Below are 23,486 nucleotides of genomic sequence, written 5' to 3'. Positions count from 1 at the left end.
ACTGAGACAAGAGTTCAGCCCTAAACTGTCCCGACGTGGGGGGCCTTGGTGGGCCGAGGCTCAGGGGAAATTCTTAAATCCAGGATGTGCGGTCACCCACGCCCCCTGCTGGTGGGGCTGAGTTTGCAGTTTCCCTGCAGTGTCAGGAGGTTCAAGGGCCTGAAGTGCCCCGTCTCTGACCTGTCCAGCGTGTTGGGAGAGGCGGGACAGGCAAGGGGGCTGCGTGTCTTTGAGGCTGGTGACGTTCCTGTCTCACAGATGCTGTCCCCTTGAAGAGCTCCAGCCAAGTGGCAGCTGGTGAGACTGAGGGGCATGTGACAGGGAGCCCATAGTGCTCTCGGGTCCAGGAAGAGGCTGGGCTCCCCCTCTGAGCAAGCTTTTTGCAGTGGGAACTACCTCCTCTGTTTCCTCTGCTTCCCAGTGACGATACCCTGTTTAGTGGCTACTTGTGGCCATCCCTGAAGTTTCGAGCTGAGCAACTTGGGCCACAGCTGCCAAACTGAGTTCTTCAGAAAATACTACAGCTGCTAATAAATGGCTGATACTTACTGAGCAGGTACAATGTGTTAGGCACTGGGCCAAACACTTTAAATGTATCAACTGAGAAACCTCCCCACAACCTTGCTAAGAAGGGGCTGACCTTCTCACCCCACTTGACAGATGAGAAAACTGAGCCCTAGAGACATTAAGCCACTCACGTCTCACATCTCATAAGGAGCAGAGCCCATGCTCTGTACCCCTCCGTTGTATTGCATCTGAGAAGGCAATACCTGTAGGCAACCTCTACGTTGCTCATCCCATAATCCCCAAGGCCTTGGAGTTCCTGGGTCACCTCTGCTCCAAATCTGGCTTCCAGGAAGCTGGGCCCGTGTGTGCACATGTAAATGTGTGTGCATGTCTGGTTGAGGGCGAGGGTATGCATGCATGGGCAGGTGCTCCTGTGAGAGTATGCACATGGGTCTCATGTGTGTGCCTGCATGCACACTCGTGGGTGAGTGTGGGCACGGAGGCATGTACACATGTGTGCACATATGAGCGTGTGGATATGTGTACATGCGTGTGTGTGTCCACATACAGTGGCACGTGGGTTGCTCGTGCCTCTTGCTAGTGGCTTATTCCTGCCTCGTGTATGAGGACCGAGGCCGCAGAGGGGTTGTATCTTTGTGTTTTACCGGCCTCGTGATTTTACTTTCAGGGATTGGTGGCCACGCCAAAGACCTGGCTGTGTGTATAAAAATGTTTATAAGAAGCCTGAGTGGGCTGGCTTTGCAGACCAGTGTTCATGGACTCACTGCCTCTCAAGCACTTAGGCTCACCTTTGGGGCTGGCGGGGTTTGGTCAGGCAGCTCTGTGGCCTGTTCCCGAACCTCCCGGGAGGCCCAGCCCTCCCAGGGGCACCTGCAGGAGCCTGGTGTCCCCGGACCCCTCCGTGTGCTCGCCGAGTCCTCTCCACACTGTCTGTTTCACAGATGAGGAGCCCAGGCTGCAGAGAGAGGGGGACTGGTTCAGGGTCACACAGGGAGCCCGGGCCGATGTTGGAGCCCAGGTGTGTTCTCTCCCAAAGAACACTCTTCTCCCAGATTCTGGCTGCACCCGGTCCCGCTGTGACTTCCTTCCTGCTCTGCAAAATCCGATCATAATAATTAGTGTTAGGTGACACTAACACAAACTGGCTTTCATGCGGTGCTTACCATGTGCCAGGCGCTGTTCTGAGAACTTTATACCTGGTGGCTCATTTAATCCCCATTTTACAGATGAGGAGACTGAGGCCTAGAGAGTTAATTGACTTGCCCAAAGTCACACAGTTAGGATGCTGGGATTTAAAACTGAGCTGTCTGGCTCTTAAATGCTTGGTTCTTCTGCTGAAAAGCTAGGCCTTCCGAGCCTGTGTGTGTGTGTGTGTTTGTGTGTGTGTGTGTGAGAGTAATTGAGGCCCTTCTGAAATGGGCCCCGTCTTTGCCATTTTCTCCAATACCCTCTGTCCTTTCCTCCCTACCCTCTCCCCTGGCAAAATATGTGTCTGTCATCAGTGTTTTTACCATGGCATATTTTTGTTAGTTCTCCTGATCATTCTAGCTTTGTGCTTCATGTGGGAAATATCTTTTCATTTTAAACTAGCCTAAGCCACAACCATTTTTCATCTAGATTCCTGCCACAGTCTCTTAACTGGTTATGTCCTTCCATTTTTGACCCCTGCTTCACTGGTAGCCAGAATGATCCTTTTAAAGCATAAATCATCTCCTGTGGCTCCCTGTTTAAAACCCTCCCTTGGCTCCCATCTCGTTCAGAGTAAAAGTCATTGTCCTCATCTTGGCCTGTAAGGTCTGGGGGATCTGGCCCTGTACATCCGGGACCTCATCTCCTGTAATCTCCCCTCCCTCGCCATACTTCAGGTCTCCAAAATCTTTACTGTTCCTTGAGTCAGCCAAGCTGGTGTGTGCCTTGGCACTTGCTGTTTCCTGCTCCTGGAACACTGTTCTCTCAGCTCTCTGCACAGCTGGTCCCTTCTCATCACTCAAACGTCACATCTTCAGGGCAGCCTTCCTCGAACATCCTTAGAGCAGCCCTTCCTCCTGCCAAGTCCTTCTCTACTCTCTTCAATGTTTAGTTGTCTTTACATCACATATGAAATGTACTCAGTGCTTCTTTGATTAACAATGGTCTCCCCTAAAAGACGGTCAGCTCCATGAGGGCAGGGATTTTTGTCTTGTTTGTGACTCACTGTATCCCCAAGGCCCAAAGCAATGCCTGGCACTGTTGAATTAATGAAAAATGAACATTGATTTTTAACTGTTTACACTCTTGTTATAAAAATTATAACAATGTTTAAATGTGTAAATGAGAAACGAAAGTCTCTTATAAGCCCACCCTTAGATATTCACTGGTAATGGTTTGGTTTATTAGTCCCTGAAGAAAGTTAGAAGGATGAAAGATAGATAGGTAGATAGATAAATACACACACATACGTATATACACATATATACTTATACACCTGTATAAAATCATAGATTGCTTTTTATATCAATACATAGAACTCACTCATCTTTTGGAACAACTGTGTAATAGCCCATCACATAGAGACAATTTATTTAACCAAGCCCTATCACTGGACATTCAGATTATGTCCCCAGTACACTTTGAGAATCTTGTATCACAGCTGAATAATAGTAACCAGTACACATATCTTTCTCCCTCACAAGAATGGGGCCCTCCGAGCAGTGGTTTCTTATTTACCTCTGGGCCTCCAGGGCCCAGCCCAGCACTGGAGCCCTACTGGCAGAGCAGAGTAATAAGTTCTGTGACAAAGATCTGCCCAGCAGGCCATGAGAGGCAGAGGAGGAGGAATGGATTAAAGACGCTTGAGCAGTCTGTGAAGATAAAATGTGCAAATGCAGATAAACAGCAATGTCTGTGTATTGTGAACTTGATACTGAAAATGCAGAGGAAAAGCTTTTTATGCTTCCTAATCTTCCTCTTCAAAGTTTCCCTTGTCTCTCCAAATCTCAACCTCTTATCCCCTGGGGCCAGATTCTCCTACCAAATAATTGTGACCAACTGGATACTTTTCAAACCTAGTGTATTGGTCAGCAATAGTCACTATAATGCTGTGTAACAAGCCATCCCCAAACTCAGTGGCACCCGGCATATGTTTTTTTGCTTGCATGTCTGGGGGTTGACTTAGGTTTAGCTGATGTAGGCTGTCTTGGTTCCAGGCTGCAGACTGGGCTCAAGTCCACTCCATGTGTATTCTTTTTGGGGGCCAAATAGAGGGGACAGAAATGCAAGGTGGCTAACTGAACAAGTACATTTAAAAAAAAAAAATTATTCATTTTTTTTTTTTTTGGCTGAACTGTGTGGCATGCAGGATCTTAGTACCCCGACCAGGGATTGCACCCATGCCCCCTGCCATGGAAGCGTGGAGTCTTAACCACTGGACTGCCGGGGGAGTCCCATGCACAAGCACATTTAAAACCTTTGCTTACATCCTATCTGCTAACATCCTATTGGCTAAAGCAAGTCATGGGGTTGCATCCAACATCAGTGGGGCAAGAAATACATGACCCACGTGGAGGGTGGAGTGGGAATGAATATTTGCTGAGTGATAGTCTAATCTGCCACACCTGGGCCTCACCACAGGCCTTAAGGATGATTGGCAGCTGGCTGTGCTGGAACTGGCCCAGCTGGATTTCTGGGTGTATGTGCTTAATTTGCTTATCAAGGTCTTCTCTGGTCATTGTCATCCCAAAGTGACTTATTTATTTTTCCAAAAGTAACCAAAATATTTGAGGGAGGTAATTCATTCCTTCCCCAAACAATCAATTGAGCAGCCTCTGCGTGCCAGCCATCTGCACACATGCCTTCCAACTCAACACATATTTCCTGAGCACCTACTATGATCCAAGTTCTGGGCTAGGTATGGGGGGCAATGCAAGGACGAATGAGGTGAAGGTCCCTGCCCTACAGGAGTGGGAGAGAGCTACGGAAATGGTTATCGGGCATCGTGGGAGGGCTCCAGCCGAGGAACAAGGAGGCCACCCTCCAGTGCAAAAGGCTGGGGACGTGATGGCTGCCACCTCCGATCCTGCCGTGGGGCGGGGGTGGGGGGATCCATGAGGATTTTTGGGTTTTCTGCCCTTTGTTGTGTTAACTGGACCCCCCAGTAAAGATCTGTCCCAAGTCATTTGTCAAGGTGTGGTATGGGGAAAATTCCCAGTTTCTAAATCCCAGGTTGGAGCTTCCCCTCACAGGTGGATGGGTTCTCACTGTGAATGAATGAATGAAGAATGAAGGAAGGAAGGAAGGAGGGAAGGAATTGAACTCATCCTGATTCATATTTGCCAACGAGGCTGTACTGGTAAATCACTGTGATTCCTCAATGCCCATCAACACACACCGTGGAGTACTGTGCAGTCTCCAACTCCTCTCAGCGGTATGGATGTTGGGCAAATGAAGCTAGATTCAAAAGAATACACAGTATGTGATTCCATTTGTATAAAACTGGAAATCAGGCAAAACGGATCTGTGCCGTCGGAAGTCAGGACAGGGGTTACCCTTGAAGAGCGAGTGTGACTGAAAGGGAGCCAGTGGAAGGCTCTGGCAGCTGGCGATGTTATGTTTCTTAAGCCGGGTGCTAGTTACACGATGTGTTCAGTTCATGAAAGTTCATCAAGCTGTACGTTTGTGATCAATGCCCTTTTCTGTATATGTGATACTTCCATAAAAAGTAAGACAAAAATTTCCCACACTGAATTCTAAATTATCTTTCTAAACTGGAAATCCAGCTCCATCAGCCTCCTGCTTAAAAGCCTTTCCTGGCTCCTAAACATACACCATGTAACACGGCACTCGTGGCCCTTCGTGATCTAGTGTGTGTCTGCCTTTTCCACTCCACCTCCTGTAATCCCTCATGTGGACCTTGTGCTCCAGCCCCGCCTCCTTACTTGCATACATTTCCCCCCCAAACTCTCCATCATATCTCATGCCTCTGTGCCTTTGCATATTCTCTTCCCTCTGCCTGACCTGCCTTTACCACCTCTTGTTTGCCATGAAAACTTCTGTTTATCCTTCAAAACCCAGTTAAGACATGACCTCTTCTGAAAAGGCACCTTGGACCCCAGAAGTACTCACGGTGACTGGTCCTATTAGCACCCATCACACAGCCTTGAGATGATCTCCTCCACCAGACTGGACACTCCCTGAGGACAGGAACTGGATCTTGTCTTTCCAGTGGCTCCCGTGCCCCAGATGGGGTTGGCACACAACAAGAATTTAATAAAGTTCTGTTGAATGAAGGAAAGAAGGAAGGAAGGAACAGGGGCCATGTTGTAGATACTGGGTGTCCCATTTGGGTTTGGAAATCTGGATCCCGACTCTGGAAGCCGTGGTCTCCTCTGTCCCGCCTGGGCTGAGCTGTGTTTTAAGCCATCCCGGCTCCCTGCCCCTCTTTCTCAGGGAGCTGGGATTTTGGGCAGCTACCAGCTGGCAATTTTTGTGAAGCAATCTCCTAAGCTTGTAGGTTTCATTTGTTTAATATTTCAGGGATATGCAACAATGTGGTGGCTCCGTGGCCACGATCCCTAGTCTTGCGTGAGTCATTTCTCAACTGAGTTCCTATAATAGTCTCTTGTTGGTTCCCTCAACCTCTCTGTTCTCCGTCTGAAATCGATTTACAATTCTGCTGCTCACTTAATTTATTTAGTGCATTTTATTGATTTATGTCATAGAACTGAAAGGTGCATAGATCAGAACATGCCGAACAGGGAAGGGAGAGGGGAACCAGCTTCCACAGCTGCCCAGACTCTGACATCGAGCTGCAAGCAGGTCAGCCTGCTGGCTGCAGCCTGAACACACCGAGTCACTAGTGCATCCTTGTGCCTGTGCATTAATCCTGGGTGATCTTTTCGCCCTGGCTGCTTGGGGAACTCACTGTCACCTTCACCTGCCAACCCAAAGGTCCTGCCTCTGTGAAGTCCTCTCTGGCCCCCAGGCTGAGTTAGTTATGCCCGCTCTGGGCTCCCAAGTCACCGAGTACACGCCTGTGGTCCAGGGCCTGACAAGAAGGGAACTCTGATTCTTTCACCCCAACGAGACAGACAATTCAGGACACAAAGAGGCAAGAGACTGGCCCGAGTGGTCCACACGTCCATTTTTCCCGCTCACCTGCCATTCCCAGACAACCCTGAGCTAGTTTTTGCAGCCCTCTGACCGTGGGTGGGAACCATCGTTTGTCTGAATGGCCCTGGTCCTTCTGTGGAGGCAGCAGAGCTCTGGAATCCTCCGACAGAAGGAGATCATTTCCTGGCCATTCTCAATAAACTCACAACACAGCCACCTCACCTGGAGCCATTTCATTCTTGGAAGCAGGGCAGGCTGCAGCCTTGTTTTCGGGGAAGGGCTGCAGGGACCTTTGTCCACCTTCCCCCAGGCTAGTGGGCAGCATCCCTCGGTGCCAGGCTGTGTGCCAGGAGCTGGGTCAGTGAGGAGGACGCCTCACAGCTTCCGATCTTGAGGCGCCTTCTAGTGGGGGAGACACACAAGGAGGTGGAGAGTCACGTCTGTGAATCAGGGACCCATGGGGGAGCCCAGAGGCCTGTGGAAGGAAAGATGGCAGTATAGGAAGGCTGTGTGGAGGGTTCCATGTGGGGAGGGTCCTGAAGGATGAGTGGCATTCCTTCTACTGCATAAGGGGCACGGCGGTGGGGGGGGTGTCATTCCTGGTAGAATGAATGACATGTGCAAAGACGTGAGACCCAGTATCCTTGTGCCAGGCACGTGACAGAGGTGCAATAGACACTTGCTGAATGACTGAAGAGCGGAAGGAAGGTGTAGCCCCGAGAGGTTAACTGCCTTGCTCAAAGTCACACAGCAAATTTAGGTTAGAGTCAGGCTCACCTGCCAGGATCCTGAGGGCTTTTAATCAGCATCCCGCCCACTCTGCCAACACCACCCATTGTTTCTCATCTCACCTTTCCTTCCCACCCATCCCTCCAGCCTCATTTTCTCTAACATCACACATGGTCCTCCCACCTCCCTCATTCTGAAGTGCTGGTTCTGCCACTTTAGTTCTGAAATTCTGGATTCCTCTAATTACGTGCTCTTATTAAAAGTGATTAAACCCCCGTGCCGGTGGAGGACTGCTCCTGGAGATCACAACATCCAATAATTTCTTTAGTTGCTCTAATTCCAATTATTCAAGATTATCTTTCCAGGTAATTAGGTGTCTGGGTAGTCTCGCCTGTTCGCTCTCTCAGAGAGTGTCATATTAACCCCAAACGGTGACCAGCTTTCATGTTTCATAATTGGAAACAGTTTCTCCATGGTGAGAAGACTCTGTTAAGTGTAAACAGTGGTAATTAACATTTCGAAATGACTCTTCGGTCTTATCATACTTTGGTGTGAGAAATTACCTCGGATGCTTAAATCCAGCTCTTTGCCCCTCTGAGCAGAGGTTTCAGCAGCATTGGGGAAATAGGGCTTGCTGAACTGCACGGGGGTGGAGGAATTTGAAGGATGGCTCCTTTGCACATTCTAGGAAAGTCTTTGCATGGGCTGGTTTCCTTCTGGATCTCTGCCTGGATGGGAGGCCTTGGGATGGAATTTGCCATAAGACCCTTCCATTTGGCCCAGGCTTTGCATTCACACAGGGCCTTCACTTTAGACAAATGATGAGTCCTTCAAATGAAGTTATACAATCAAGGCCACCAGGTACAGTTGTGTAGGTTACCCACTGTGCAACTCTGGGGGTCATGATTCATCTACGTGAGTGGCATTGGGTTGGGCAGTGCACATCCTATACGGCTGTAGGCAGGGGCCGGGGATACACAGACTGGGTTAGAAGAAGACAACATTCAACATACAAGTCTATACCTGCACCTCATTGCTGAACCGCACTGCCTGTGATGAGCAGGGAATTTATTAACCCTATTTTGTCAGGTTTCTTTTTTTTTTTTCTTAGGCAAACAGCTTTTTACTTTTTTTTTTTTTTTAAACATCTTTATTGGAGTATAATTGCTTTACAATGGTGTGTTAGTTTCTGCTTTATAACAAAGTGAATCAGTTATACATATACATATGTTCCCATATCTCTTCCCTCTTGCAGCTCCCTCCCTCCCACCCTCCCTATCCCACCCCTCTAGGTGGTCACAAAGCACAGAGCTGATCTCCCTGTGCTATGCGGCTGCTTCCCACTAGCTATCTATTTTACATTTGGTAGTGTATATATGTCCATGACACTCTCTCACCCTGTCACATCTCACCCTTCCCCCTCCCCATATCCTCAAGTCCATTCTCTAGTAGGTCTGTGTCTTTATTCCCGTCTTGCCACTAGGTTCTTCATGACCTTTTTTTTTTTTTTTTTTCCTTAGATTCCATATATATGTGTTAGCATACTGTATTTGTTTTTCTCTTTCTGACTTACTTCACTCTGTATGACAGACTCTAACTCCATCCACCTCATTACAAATACCTCCATTTCATTTCTTTTTATGGCTGAGTAATATTCCATTGTATATATGTGCCACATCTTCTTTATCCATTCATCCGATGATGGACACTTAGGTTGCTTCCATGTCCTGGCTATTGTAAATAGAGCTGCAATGAACATTTTGGTACATGACTCTTTTTGAATTCTGGTTTTCTCAGGGTGTATGCCCAGTAGTGGGAATGCTGGGTCATATGGTAGTTCTATTTTTAGTTTTTTAAGGAACCTCCATACTGTTCTCCATAGTGGCTGTATCTGTCATGTTTCTTTTTTAATTGATATAATTTCATTTATATAATATACAAAGAGTGAAAGGCACAGATTTTAAATGTACAGTTCAGTGAGTTTCAAGAAATGCATACATCCATGTCTCCCACATCCTTGCCAAGATGTAGAACCAGGGTCAGCTTTGTGGGCACGTGACCTTATAGTCGCATAGGGTTCCGTGCACGGAAGGGCCCTCCATTTGGTTTAATGCTATACTGTAACTGTCTTGAAATTCTTTTTTTTTGAGTTCCTGAAGCAGGGTTTATTTATTTATTTACTTTTTGGCCACGCCACACAGCTTGCAGGATCTTAGTTCCCTGACCAGGGATCAAACCCACACCCTCAGCAGTGAAAGAGCAGAGTCCTAACCACTGGACCACCAGGGAATTCCCTCTGAAGCAGGGTTTAAATAGACTTTATTGTTACAAGGGAGGCCCTACGGAGCAGGGCCTTCTAAATGGATACACGTGGTCCCAGGATGTCAACATGGAGAAATGAAGAGGTCATGATTGCAGAAGAGGTCACTGTAACTGAAGGACATGATCCCGGGAGGCCGGCCAGGAATGCAGCAGACGTGATCAGGACAGGCCGGGGTGGTCAGGTCACAGGGTGAGGGAGAGGACAGCTCCTGTCTCTCCTGCTTCTTGTAGTTCTCTGGGTGTGACAGGACCCAGCCCGACGGCAGGAGGAAACACAGGAAGCAGGAGGTGAGGCCAATGGCGATGTCCATGGTTCCGAGCTGCTCCCGCGGCGGCTTGGGATGGATCTGGGCCCGCGGCACGGGGAGCCGCCGGGCCGGGCCTGTCAGGCCCCTCAGCGGCAGTGGAGTCAGCACAGACCTGACCCCACGGAGTAGACTGCAGGTAGCAGGCAGCCGGAACCCAAGGCCGCGAAGTCAAAATCTGTCTTGAAACTCTTAATAATTTTTTCAACAAGAGGCCCTGAATTTTCTTTTTTTTAAAAAATTTAATTAATTAATTAATTTGGCTGCATTGGGTCTTCGTTGCAGTGTGCAGGCTTTCTCTAGTTGCGGTGAGCAGGGGCTACTCTTCGTTGCGGTGCGCGGACTTCTCATTGCAGTGGCTTTTCTTGTTGCGGAGCACGGGCTCTAGGTGCGTGAGCTTCATTAGTTGTGGCTCGGGGGCTCTAGAGTGCAGGCTCAGTAGTTGTGGCGCACGGGCTTAGTTGCTCCGCGGCATGTGGGATTTTCCCGGAGCAGGGCTCGAACCCGTGTCTCTTGCATGGACGGGCGGATTCTTAACCACTGTGCCACCAGGGAAGTCCCCTGAATTTTCATTTTGCACTGCCTTCCCGATTTGGGCTGTATACTGCACCCCCATATTCTTATTCACTTACTATTTCTCTTTACATTGATTCACTTACAAAGTCGAATTATTTTCTCCCCATCCTGAGCAAATGAGATCTGTCAATTCACGGTTTTTGTGTGCCATGTTATTTTTTTCCGAGGTGCTTTAAAATAAATAATAATAATACCAAAAACTTATTTCTGTTTTGCCAATGTGTCAGACCCAGCTGATTCCCCCAACAACTCAGTGAGTTTGTGCTGTCGTTAAACTATGTGATGGGTGGGGAAACTGAGGCCCAGAGAGGTTAAGTTAACTTGCCCAAGGCCATATGGGTTGCGATGGTGGAGCTGGGTTGGGACCTGGGCAGGTGGGCTGCAGAGTCCTTGTGCTTTACCATTCCACTTGCTGCCTTGATGCGAGCTATTAAAATAGAAAAAGAATCCCCGCGACTAGGGAAGGACTAAAATCTAATGAAAGGAAAGGATGAGGTAAGTGTTGTCTGGGTGGGGCTGGGAGGGAGAAAGGGCCGTCATACCGCATGGGATGACACTTGTCATCCTCCAAAGCCCTTATGACTCATGCATCTAATGCTGCTTCCTTCTTGTTACCTCCTGTTCCAAGACAGGAGTGTAACCATCACACATGGGCTGTCAGGTGGGAAGGCCTCAGAGAGCTGGTCTCACCTGCTCCATTTTGCAGATAAGAAAACTGAGGCCCTGAGATAAAACTCTTCGTGGCTGCCATGGCCTGAGCGCAGGTAGACCTCAGAGATATTGCAGGTTCAGTTCCAGGCCACCGCAATGAAGCAAATATCGCAATAAAGCAAGTCACACCAATTGTTTGGCTTCCCAGTGCATAGAAAAGTTATGTTTACACAATACTGTAGTCTATGAAGTGTGCAACAGCATTATGTCTAAAATACAATGTGCATACCTTAATTAAAAATACTTTACTGCTAAAAAATGCTAACCATCGTCTGACAATGCAAGATTGCCACAAATCTTCAGTTTGTAAAAAAAAGCAGTATCTTCAAAATGCAATAACAAGGTGTGCCTGTATAATGAGTGTACAAATGGCATACAGATCCCTAAGAAGTGGAGTCCCCACTCTGGGGCAGCCTCCCCCAGCCCAGCCCTGGCAATACTTCGAACACTTATTGAGCACCTGCTGCATACCAGTCCCTTTCAGACATATTATCCCATTTAATCCTCTCAATAGCCCACAAAGTGGGTTTACTGTTATCCCCCTTTTCAGATCAGGAAGCTGAGGCTCAGGCTAAGACACTTGCTCCCGGTCCAGGGAGGGGCAGAGCTGGGATTTAATCACAGAGCTGAGTGCAGTGTTAATGCAGAGCATGGGCTCTGGATTCAAATTGTGACTCTACCTCATTAGCTGTGGGACCTCAGGCATGCTTCTCATCCTCTTTATGGCTCACTCTCTTCATCTGAAAAATGGGGATAAATAGCATCCACTTTGTGGAATTCTTCCGAGAATCAAATGGAATAATCCACGCGAGGGGTTAGCACAGGGTCTGTCTCAATCAACACTAGCTTGAATGAATATTCCAGCATATTTCCGCCATCTCCTCAGTTCGGCCCAACCAGCTGGAAAGCTAACTTGGAAAGAACTCAAATTTGTGTTTACTTCTACTCAACTAACCTTCATTGAATCATGCACAGAATTCCATTCCCTGCTAAATACTTTCACATCTCTTGGTTCATTTAATTCTTTTGACAGCTCTTTGAGGAGGTGCTATTATCTCTGGTTTACACCCAAGGAAACAGACTCAGGGAAGTTGAGCTACTTGCCTGAGGTCACACAGCAAAGCACTGTATCCCATCAGTCACGTGCTATTTCTGCCACACCTCACAGGTCTTTCCACCCTGCCTGGGGCCTCCTGGCCCCTCTTCCACTCCTTGGGCCCAGGAAATTCTTTGGTTGGCTTTGCTGTGTGTTCTGACCCAGCCAGGTGGCCCCATTGGCTCACAGCTGTCAGGGGCTGCGTGGAGCAGAGGGAGGTGGCAGCTAAGGGGACCCATGGCTGCTCCTGCTCCTGGCACCCTCTGCTCCTCACGCATCACATCTGCTGGCTCCTGCAGACTCGTCATTTGCAACCATCTGCCGGTCTCCCTGGAGGCGCTAAGTCTGTGATGTGACACAGAATCCCCCAAACCCACTGCCTTTAGCCTGTGTGAGGAGCAGAGAGGTTTAAGCCCCTGAGATCTTATCTATATCTTGAACCCACTAGGAATGATGGACTTAAGTTAGAGGCCCTTTCAGGCCCTGGAGGGCTGAAGCCCCTGCCCTGGTTTGCTACCCAGGAATTTGCTCCTGCAGACCTCCTGCCGGTTCTGGAGCCGGCCTGACTCCCACGGGCTCTGCTTCACTTAGGCTTTCCCCTGAAATTTTATTTTGAGTTTAAAAAGCCCTGTGTCTCTTGGCAGGGATGCCCTGGTCCCCTGCTCGTCCACAGAATCTCTGGCCTCGTGGGCTTCTGGTATTTAGCGTGTGTTTTGCCAAAGGCAGAGGAAAGCCCAGTGTGTGTGTGTGTGTGTGTATGTGTGTGTGTGTGTGTGTGTGCACGTGCACTTGTTCCGGAGACACAAGGAAGGAAAGTGGTTTCTCCGAAGCTGGTGTCTGTCCGTTGGTCTCATCACACACTCCCGTTCCCTGGCCCATCTCTGGTGGTGAGGGCAGAGGCTGTTGGTTTTATTCATTAGTTAAAAATTTTTTTGATTGGGGGGTAACAGCTTTTTTGAGATATAATTCACTTACCATATGTTTGTCCCCTTAAAGTTCAGTGGTTTTTAGTGTATTCACAGAGCTGTGCAATCATCACCACTATGAATTATAGAATATTTTCATCACCCTGAAAAGAAACACTGTTTCCTTTAGCCATCATCCCTCAATCCACCAGACCCCACAGACTCACACAACCAACGCTCTCCTTTCTGTCACTGTAGATTTGTCAATTCTGGACATATATGAACAGAATCATATAATATGAGGATTTTTGTGCCTGACTTCTTTTAATAAGCATAATGTCTTAAAGGTTCATTCATATTGTAGCATGTATCAGTACTTCATTTCTTTTTATTGCTAAATAATATTTCATTGTGTAGATATTTATTTATCAACCCTTTTTAAAATTGGGAAATACAGCACGATTCCAAAAAGTACATAAAATATATAGCTTAACAAATAGTTGAAAGCAAAAACTTTATTACCACTGAGGTCAAAGAAGAAGATCATTGCCAGCATGCCATGTGCCCCTTCCTGAGCACTACCAACTCCTGTCCCCAGAAGAGAGTAGTCACTGCCTTGCTTAGCTGTACATCAGGGGCTGGCAAAGCATGGCCCGCTACTTGTTTTTGTAAATACAGTTTTCCTGGAACACTGCTACGCTCATTCCCTTATGTATATCCCTGGCTGCTTCCATGTTACAATGACAGAGTTGAACGGTTGTGGCAGAGATGGTATGGCCTGAAAAACATATGCTATTTCCTCCCTGGCTCTTTACAGAAAAGGTTAGCTGACCCTGCTTCATAGTTTACCATCAAGTATGCAAACTTAAACACAATAGATTTGCTTGTTTTTGAACTTTCTACATAAATGTGATCAAATGATGGACCTTTTTTGTGTCTGGCTTCTTTTGCTTAACATTATGTTGATCATTATTGTAGTTCATTTGGGCTGCTAAGAACAACAGAAATTTATTTCTCACAATTTTGGAGGCTGAAAGTCCAAGACCAAGGCATCGCCAGATTCAGTGTCTGGTGGGAACCTGTTCCTTGGTTCACAGATGCCTGTCTTCTTGCTGTGTTCTCACAGGGCACAAGGGGTGAGGGAGCTCTTTGGGGTCTCTTTTATAAGTTATTAATCCCTTTCATGAGGGGTCCACCTTCATGATCTAATCACCCCCAAATGCCCCACCTCCAACCATCACATTGGGAGTTAGAATTTCAACATATGAATCTGTGCGTGTGTAGGGGACACAAACATTCAGTCTATAGCAATCACGTAGCTGTGGTTTGTTCATTTTTATTGCTGTGTAATATTCCATTGTGTGACTCTACGACCTTCTGTTTGTTCGTTTTACTCTCAGTGGATATTTGGGACATTTTCAGTTTTTATTGTGAATAGTGCTGTTAGTTCTTCAAGTGTGGTACCTGGCCCAGCAGCATCAGCATCACCTGGGAGCCTATTAGAGCTGTAAATTCTCAAGCCCCACCCCAGACCTCCTGAACAAGAAACTCTGGGTTGGGGCTGGCAGTCTGTGTTTAACAAGCCCTTTGGGTGATTCTGATGCATCCTCCAGTTTGAGAATCGCTGCTGTAGTGTTTACCTAGACATAGAATTACTGGGTCAACTCTGTATATCTTTAATTTTACTAGTCGTCTTGTTTTCCAAAGCGGGCGTACCAATTTATGCTCCCACGCACGTGGTATGAGAATTCCCATTGTTCTGTTCTCGACAATGATTCGCTTTATCAGATTTTTAAAATTTGCCAAATGGATGGATGAGAAATGGTATCTTATTGTGGTTTTCAATTTGCATTTCCTTGGTTATTAAAGGGGTTGAGCATCTCCTCATGTTTATGGTTATTTGGGTTTTCTCTTGCATGAAGTGCCTGTTCACATCTTTTGCCTATTAGATTGTCTTTTACTTATTGCTTTATAAGGGTTTTTTTTTTTTTTTTACATATTATAACCCTTCGTTGCTTATAGGTATTACACATTCCTTTTGTCACTCTGTGGGCTTGCTTTTTCACAGATGTCTTTTGATGAATATAAATTCTTAATTTTGAAAATTGTGATAAAACATCCATAACATAAAATTTACCATTTTAACTGTACAGTTCAGTGGCATTAAGTACATTCACATTGTTATGCAACCATCACCACCATCCATCTCCATACCGTTTTTATCCTCCCAAACTGAAACTCAGTATCCGTTAAACATTAATTCCCATTCCCCCCTCCCAATCATCATTCTCCTTCTTGTCTCTATGAATAAGACTGCTCAAGGTACCTCATATAAGTGGAATATGCAATATTTGTCCTTCTGTGCCTGTCTTATTTCACTTAGCATAATGTCTTTGAGGTTCATCTAGGTACCTCACTGTGGATGTGTCAGAAACAAAATGTTTTGGTGTGGTCTGGTATATATACTATATTTTGTTTATCCATCGGTTGACGTACGTTTGGGTTGTTTGTACCTTTTGGCTATTGTGAATAATACTGCTGTGAACATTGGTGTACTGACATCCATTCAGATCCCTGCTTTCACTTCTTCCACCCAGAAATGGAATTGCTGGATCATATGGTAATTCTATGTTTAATTTTTTGAGGAACCACCATACTGTTTTCCATAACAGCTGCACCATTTTACATTCACAATGCACAAGGGTTCCAATTTCTCGATGTCCTCACCAATGCTTGTTTTTTTCTGTTTTGATAACAGCCATCCTAATGGATGTGAGGTGGTATCTCACTGTGGTTTTGATTTGACTGGTGATGTTGAGCATCTTCTTGTGCTTTTTGGCCATTTGTGTATCTCCTTTGGAGAATGTCTATTCAGGTCCTTTGCCCATTTATGAATTGGGTTGTTTGTTTTTTGTTGTTGAGTTGTAGGAGTTCTGTATATATTCTGAATATCATTCTTTACCAGATATATGCTAGGCAAGTATTTTCTCCCATTTTGTGGGTTGCCTTTTCATTCTGTTGATAGTGTCCTCTGATGCACAAAAGCTTTCAAGTTTGATGAAGTCCAATTTATTTGCTTTTTCTTTTGTTGTCTGTGTTTTTGTTGTTGTACCCAAGAGATTATTGCCAAATACAATGTCATGAAGTTTCCCCCTGTTTCCTTCTAAGAGCATGAACACACACCAAAAACTTATTCATCCATCCATCCATCCATCCAATAATTTTGATTCTCCAGCTGCATGCACATCCTTCTGGCCTCATGAAAAACACTCCAAGGCTGTCCCAGGCCCATTTGTCTGGAAAACCTTTGCAAACATTCATTTGTTCCTGCGCTGTACTGGGTGCAGGAGAACTCTTGAGTTTTGCTACTCTCCTCATCTTCCTTGGGAGATTGGGTGATTTCTGCTTTAAGATTTCCTAGTCTGTTATTCTCTCCCTGGCAGGATGGTGTGTGCATGTGTGTGTGCGCGCACACGTGTGTGTGTGTGCGTGCACGCGTGCGCGTTGGCAGAGGGTGCAGGGGCCCCCTTCAGTGATCCACTCCAGCATCTGTGCTTTCTTGCTTCCCTTGAATTAGCAACACTAGCTGCTGTAACAAAGAAACCTCCAAATCTTAGTCGCCCTCTGTGATAAGAGTTGGTTTTCCCATCATGGGAGGTCCTGTGCAGGTGATCCCATGGCCGGCCCCCTTCCTCCTGCTCATCCAGAGCTCCAGGCTCCTTCCCCTGCAGGCTTTGGAGTCTTCTCCATCCAGCCAGAAGTTGGGGAAAGAGGATGGTGTGGGAGGCCCCTATGGGCCAGGCTGGGCTGGGAAGTGGCTCCTTTCATTTCCACCCACATTCCTTTGGCTGGAACTCAGTCTCATGGCTGTACTCAACTACAAAGGCTATAGGGAAATGTAGCTTATTTGTGTGCCCACGAGGAAAAGGAAATGGGCTTTGGTGACACATGGAAGTCTCTGCCATACCCTCTGTCTTCCCTTTCTCTGTCCCCCAGGCCAGGGGAGCTTTATTAAGTGTGGGATGTCGGGGGGAGAAGGGGCAGGAGAGGGGAGGTAGCCCAGACCTCCTTCTCTTTTTCTAAATACAGTATTTACAGTAAAAGTTGTGGCTTTTAAACTTAAAAGTCCAGGCTTTTGCAGCTCAGAAGCCTTGCTCTTGTGTCCTGAGACCTGGCCCTGCTTTCCCCCGGACCCCCTCCCCTGCAGCAGTGGATACAGGTGGGGAAGGACAAGGGGTTCAGGAAGGCTGCGGGAAACCTTACCTAATGTCTCAAAAAATTATCCTGCTACTGTTAACTCAAGAATCCAGTTGTGTGTCTGCCACCCTTTAGTTTGCAGATACTAGTTTCTTGCACTTTTTAAAATCAAAATGCCCATTACCTGCTTTCAGGTGCTTGATTCCTCACTGGTTCCACAGGATTCCCCCCTGCACAGCAACAAAGGGCCACCAATCCCAGGTGGGGGTCCCTGCACCCTGGACTGTGTTTATTTGCTTTGGGGGCTGATTCAGAAAGCGCAGAACTTCACTTCCCTTTGGACTTTGGCTCTACCTTGCCAGTACTCACTCTGCCCTTTTCACTTTAACTTATCCTCTTTCGTGCCACAGAAGTCAGAAATAAAGCAGAATTTGGGGAGTTCTGATCGCTTCCTGTCATGCTTTGACATCGGACTGTTGGCCCTGAGCAGCCTGTTTGTTCCTGCCCAGTTGTTCTTGTTCTGAACGGAACTGCAGAGCTCATTTTTGCTCTCACCAGCAGTTTTCACCAGCTCAGTCCCTGGTGGTGGGCGCCTGCCCATCCCGACAGGATCCTGACACCCTGCCTACAGGGCCTTCGAGATTTCCTTCCCCATTAGGGCATCTGCTCCCATCCCTGCTGGACTCCAGCCCGTGTCGAGGCATGTTTGCCTCGATGGAAGCCTTTGGGGAGCATAAAGTTTGGACTCTCGGAAGGTCAGTGGTCATCCTGCATGGCCCTGTGCTCTCTCAGGAGACCATCTCCCTTGTTGACAGGGGGATCTGAAATGGGCAGTCTACCTCTAGATCATTCTCCTAGTGAGCCCAGGCAATCGCTCAGTGCTCCCCAAATCCTTGGCACCATTGTTGGACCGGGGACTGGTGGGAGGTTCTAGAAAAGAAGGAAGATTGGCTGCAAGAGCCAGAAGCCTGCTCAGACCAGCTTAACTACAAAGGCGGTTTTGACGGACAACCCCACAAAGTCCGGATGAGAAGTATTTAAAGACCAAAACTTAGGACATGAGAAGGGGACTGACCAGAAGTCTTACTTCTCTTCCTCTGAACATCTGTTTCTTTTCTTGTGCCCTTTCCTGCGTGACGACCGTAGCCCTATAGTAGTCTACTGACCTTCCATCTGTTAACTAAATCTTTAGGTCCCATTTTCAAATACTTGAGGACAGAGAATCTGATTGGTCCAGCTTGGAGCTGGGAACAACTCAGATTGGATGAGCTGAAGCAGGGGGCGGGATCACCCAGGACACCCCAGAGTTGTGGTCAGTTTCAATAAGAAGGTGATGTGGTCAGGGAGGAGATGATTGACAGGGCTACTGTGGCGGGGGGATGGGGAGTGAACCATTGTTTGGTTTAGGAGAAAGAGGAGGACTTTGAACCAGAGAAACCCAAGATCTGGGTTCAAATCCCAGCTCTGATTTGCATGCCAGGTGACCTTACCAACTCTGAACCTCAGTTGCCTTATTTGTGAAATGGTCAGGATCATCCCCCAGTTAAGAGTATTGTGAATATTAGCACCTCCTTTTCCCTTGCCTAGGTTGTGATGGCACTGGGCATGTGAAATCCTTAGTGTCCTGGGCAGGCTGGGTGAAGGTCAGGTGGGGTCCTGAGCGGGTGGGGTTGACCCTAGGGTCCTGGGATTGAGGGGTCTTAGATTATGGCACAGTGTGGGTCCCAGAGCTAGGCCTGACCATGCTTGGGGTAGGGATCAGATTATCAGGTAGGGGTTACTGAGCGGTACCATCTTGATGCACCTTGCAGGCTTAATGGTTAAGGTAGGGAAAGGCATTCCAAGTGGGAAGATCAGCAGGGGCAAATTCAAGGAGATCGGATGCCCGTGGCCTGTTCTGTCCGCAGCAGCTACTGGCTTTAGCGGGACCCTGATGAGTGGGGAGCAGTGAGGAGCCAGGCTAGAGGGGTCAGCAGGGCTGGGTCGCAACAAGCTTCAAATGTCATGTCAAGAAGCTTGGTCTCTATCCTGGAGGCCACCAGAGGGTCAGCGACAGGATCAACAGTGGCAGATCCGACCTGAACTCTGGAAACTGATTCATAGCTACCCCTAGGCAGAGGGGTGGCATTGGTTGCAAGCAGCAGCCCCTAGAACTCTGGGGGAGCTTGGGGAGGGCCTGAGAGGGGGGGTCTGTCTCTCATATGTGGCTGAGAGACTGGCACTGAGTTAGCTGTCAGGTGAGATTCTGACTACATGTCCTACGGATTCAGAAAGAGCCCAGAATCAGAGCCTGTGTCATAGACTTCAGGTGTCATTGGGAATAAAGGCCCAACTAAAGCCCCCATTGCTGACTCTGAAGCCCTCCTTTCCTCCAATACGGTGTGAAGAGATGAGGAGGTGTGAAGAGATGAGGAGGTGTGGCCAAGGCCGCTTTTGGAGGACCTGTGGGCGGGGTCTTTCTCAGCCATCCTGGCTGCCCTTCCCTGGGGCAGGGGGCACTGTTTGCTGATGAGAGTGGGGGGATCTCTTCCTGCACCCTATTTGCACCAGCACTTCCCACATGGGCATCTTCCCAGCTTGCGATCTCACCTCAATGTTCTCTCCTCGGAGAAGGCTTGCCCTGCCAGCCTGTCTGAAATGGACACCCCCATCTCTAATCACTCTGATTTACCCCTTCTGCAAATCCCTAAAATGATCTTGTCGGATGCGTTTACTTGTTTTCTGTCTTGTTTCCAAAACACCTTGAGCTACACGAGGGCACAGCCTAGCCTGCCTCATTCGGCGCTGAATCCCAACATGGTGCTTGGCGCCCAGCAGGAGCTCAGCCAACATCAAAGGTACATTTTGGAGGCTCTGCTGAGCCAGGCGTTGTGCACAGAGCATCTCACTGAATTCTCCTAACAGCCCCATGGGATAGGAGTGATTCTTGTCCCCATTCTATACATGGGAAAACTGAGGCTCAGAGAGGCTGAGCACACTCCTTACACACACACAGCTGCAAAGTGACAGCATCGGGGTTCAACCCGGGGCCGCCTGGACTCCAGAACCGGCTCTGTGGTGGTTTCCGAGCCATTTGCTCTGGGTTTCCTCTACTTTTTGGTCTCTTCCGAATCTAGTTTCCTTGGAAATAAAATTCATAGCTCACTTAAGTCCTTCCCTCTCTGCACCTCAAGGGCACTCCATCCTGAGGTTTATTTAGAGTTAAATAAGCTGAAGAGGGAGGGGCCCTTACAAATAGACCGGTAACCTGCTGGGCACAGAAGGCTGCCCTGCCTTCCTGGCTTCCCCTCTGCTGTCTCATTATTTCCCGTGGAGTTCTCATCAACATCCCTTTACGACCGAAGTCGACAAATAAACTGGCTGAGACGGTCAGAACGATTTAATTTAGTTCAACTCTGGCCCTTCCCCCTCCTGCACTCATGCCAACGGAAGGACCTCTGAGGCGGGGTTCAAAATAGGGCCTTCACCTCCAGCAGATCTGGGGCCAAGCAGGGCCAGCACCCAGGGGACCTTGGACTTGCTTCTGAACCTCTCTGAGACCTGCAAGGTAAAGGTGACAAAGACCCTCCCTCCAGGCACTTGAGTTTTGCATTCTGACAAAATCGTGTGAACCTTTCTTCTGGAAGGGAGGTTCCGGGGTTCCGGGAGTCAAAAAGGCTTCAGATTTTTGATCTTAGCCATTGGTTCAACGGGTATTTATTGGGCACCAACTTTGGACCCCACCCTCCCAGGGTTATTTTAGGTCCCTGCCCTCCTGGGCTTGACTTTGTTGAGGCAGAAACTCAGGGGAAGAGAGTGAGCCCTTGTTACTGCTCTGACCAAGGCAGTGACCATCAGTGGTCCGTGCGAGTACGCGACTGATTGATTGATTTCTCTTTATCCCCCGTACCCTCCTCCCATTCCCCTCTCTTCCATACTGGCAACCCTCAGTTCTGTTTCAAGTATTTATGTTTGTATATATTCTTGCACATGTGTCATTTTTTTGCATCCTTTAAATTTATATAAATAGTACGCGTACTACTATTTCTGCAGTAAGGCTGTACTATAACAAATCACCCCAAAACTCAATGGCTTACAAAAACAAGCTTTATTTTTCTTGCTCGTGGGTCTGAGGGTTGCGTGGTGACTGCTGTGGGTTGTGGGCTGACTGGGCTTGGTTCCAGGCTGTGCCTTGGATTCAGGTCTGCCCTGGGCGTATCTTGTCATGTTGGGGCCGGCATCTACCCGGAGGATATTCTCATGGCGAAGGGATGAGAGAAATCTGTGATGCCAGACATAGAGAACAGACGTGTGGTTGCCATGGGGGAGGGTGGGTAGGGGAGGGAAGGAATGGGAGTTTGGGATTAGTAGAGGCAAACTATCATATATAGGATGGATAAACAACAAGGTCCTATTGTATAGCACAGGGAACTATATTCAGTATCCTGTGACAAACCATAATGGAAAAGAATATGAACAAGAATATACACATATATGTATAGCTGAGTCACTTAGCTGTACAGAAGAAATCAACACAACATTGTAAATCAACTATACTTCAATAGAATTAAATAAATAAATAATAAATAAATAAATAAATGAATGAAAGTCCCATTCACGCATGAAAAACATCAAGAACAAAAAGAAAATCCTAGGAAATCCTAAAAAAAGAAAAGAAAAGAAAAGAAATCTGTGATGCCTTTTTAAGTCTTGGCTAGGGAATGGTGCATGGCCACTTCTGTCCATATCCCAGTGGACAAATCAAGTCACACAGCCAGGCCCAAAGTTAGTAGGGTGGGCAAGTATCTTCTGCCCCAAGAAGGAGGGGTGTGACTGTTTGCTGAACAGTAATGCAGTTGATCGCAGTATCTGTTTTAGGTCTCACTTTGTTTCTTAAGTTTCCATTAAGCACTACGTGTTTAAGCTCCATCCATGTGGCTGTGTGCACACCTAGTCCAACACCTGCCTGATATGCCATGTTGAGCATCTCCTCTGTGTGCTATTTGTTCTCCTAGAGATGGACACCAAGGTTGTTTCTCACTCTCTGTCACCACAAACGATGCTGCAAAGAACATCCTTGAGTCTGCCCTGTGAGGACGTCCTTGAGGTGTACACCCAGGAGCAGAATTACGGGGTCGTAGGGTAGGATACACTGTTACTTTGCAACATTAACACCACCGCCGCTGGAGGATCCCACACCCTCCACATTCGGACCATCCGGACTCACATCTGGGTATCAGCCAGCTTTCTAATGTTCACCTGTCTAATCAGTAGAAAGCCTAAAGTCATGTCTCCTTGCCTTAATTTGCATTTCACTGATTAGTAATGCATCTGAGTGTCTCTTCACATGCCCCTCAGGTTTGAGTTTCCGCTTCTGGAAACTGCCTCTTCACATCCTTCGCACTGTGTGCTTCCTACCGGGAGAGAGAGGTCGGGGGAGGGGGGGCTGGGAAGGGGGCTGGGCGGGGGGCAGCGGTGTGCAGGCCACCCATTTGGATGTGTTGGGCTGAGGTCAGAGCAGGGCATCCATGTGGCTGAGTCCTCAGTGGGCACAGGCAGGAGATTTCACCTGGAAAGAAGTCCAGGCTCATCTGCTTTGTCCCGGTGGCATTAATTATTTAACCTTTATTAGCACCTCTGAGATAGGAAACCTGTTGTCCCTTGATTGGCCCCATGAAGAACCTGAATGAAGAAGCAGATGTCACATTATTTGCTATATTATGAGTGACCTGAGAGGCACTCCCAAACCCTTCTTTCTCAGGTTGCTATGGAAATCAAGAAAAGAGCATTTCTGAACCACGTCAGTCGAGGACCTACTATGCGCTGAGGGGGCTGAAAGATAATGATATCACCTCAGGGATGATACTAGGACCTTGTGAAGACTGAACTCGTTCATTTAGTCAGCAAACATGGATTGAGCACCTACTATGTGCACAGCGTATGCTAGGCCCTGGGATACAGCAGTGAATAAAAGGAAAACAATTCTACCTTCCTGCAGCTCACCTTCCAGTGGGGAGTCAGATAAGAAGTGAGTGTGGATCTTGTAGAGTA

At 47.6% G+C, this 23,486-nt stretch overlaps 2 protein-coding genes across 4 annotated transcripts in view; one reads left to right on the top strand and one right to left on the bottom strand.

The window, feature by feature from the left end:
- GSG1L (GSG1 like) overlaps positions 1–23,486 on the top strand; it is a 212,145-nt gene that overhangs the window by 72,742 nt on the left and 115,917 nt on the right. The window lies entirely within an intron of this gene.
- On the bottom strand, positions 9,729–11,094 carry LOC132349389 (cytochrome c oxidase subunit 8A, mitochondrial-like). The gene is made up of 2 exons (XM_059897753.1): positions 11,090–11,094; positions 9,729–10,086 (listed from the first exon to the last, which is right to left on the bottom strand). Exons 1-2 carry the CDS (start codon positions 11,092–11,094, stop codon positions 9,729–9,731), a joined length of 363 nt encoding a protein of 120 aa, XP_059753736.1.

This window comes from Balaenoptera ricei, chromosome 15 (assembly GCF_028023285.1).
Source record: "Balaenoptera ricei isolate mBalRic1 chromosome 15, mBalRic1.hap2, whole genome shotgun sequence".
NCBI lineage: Eukaryota > Metazoa > Chordata > Mammalia > Artiodactyla > Balaenopteridae > Balaenoptera > Balaenoptera ricei.
The sequence above is the reverse complement of the archived record's forward strand: the minus strand, read 5'-3'. Positions and strand labels throughout refer to the sequence as shown.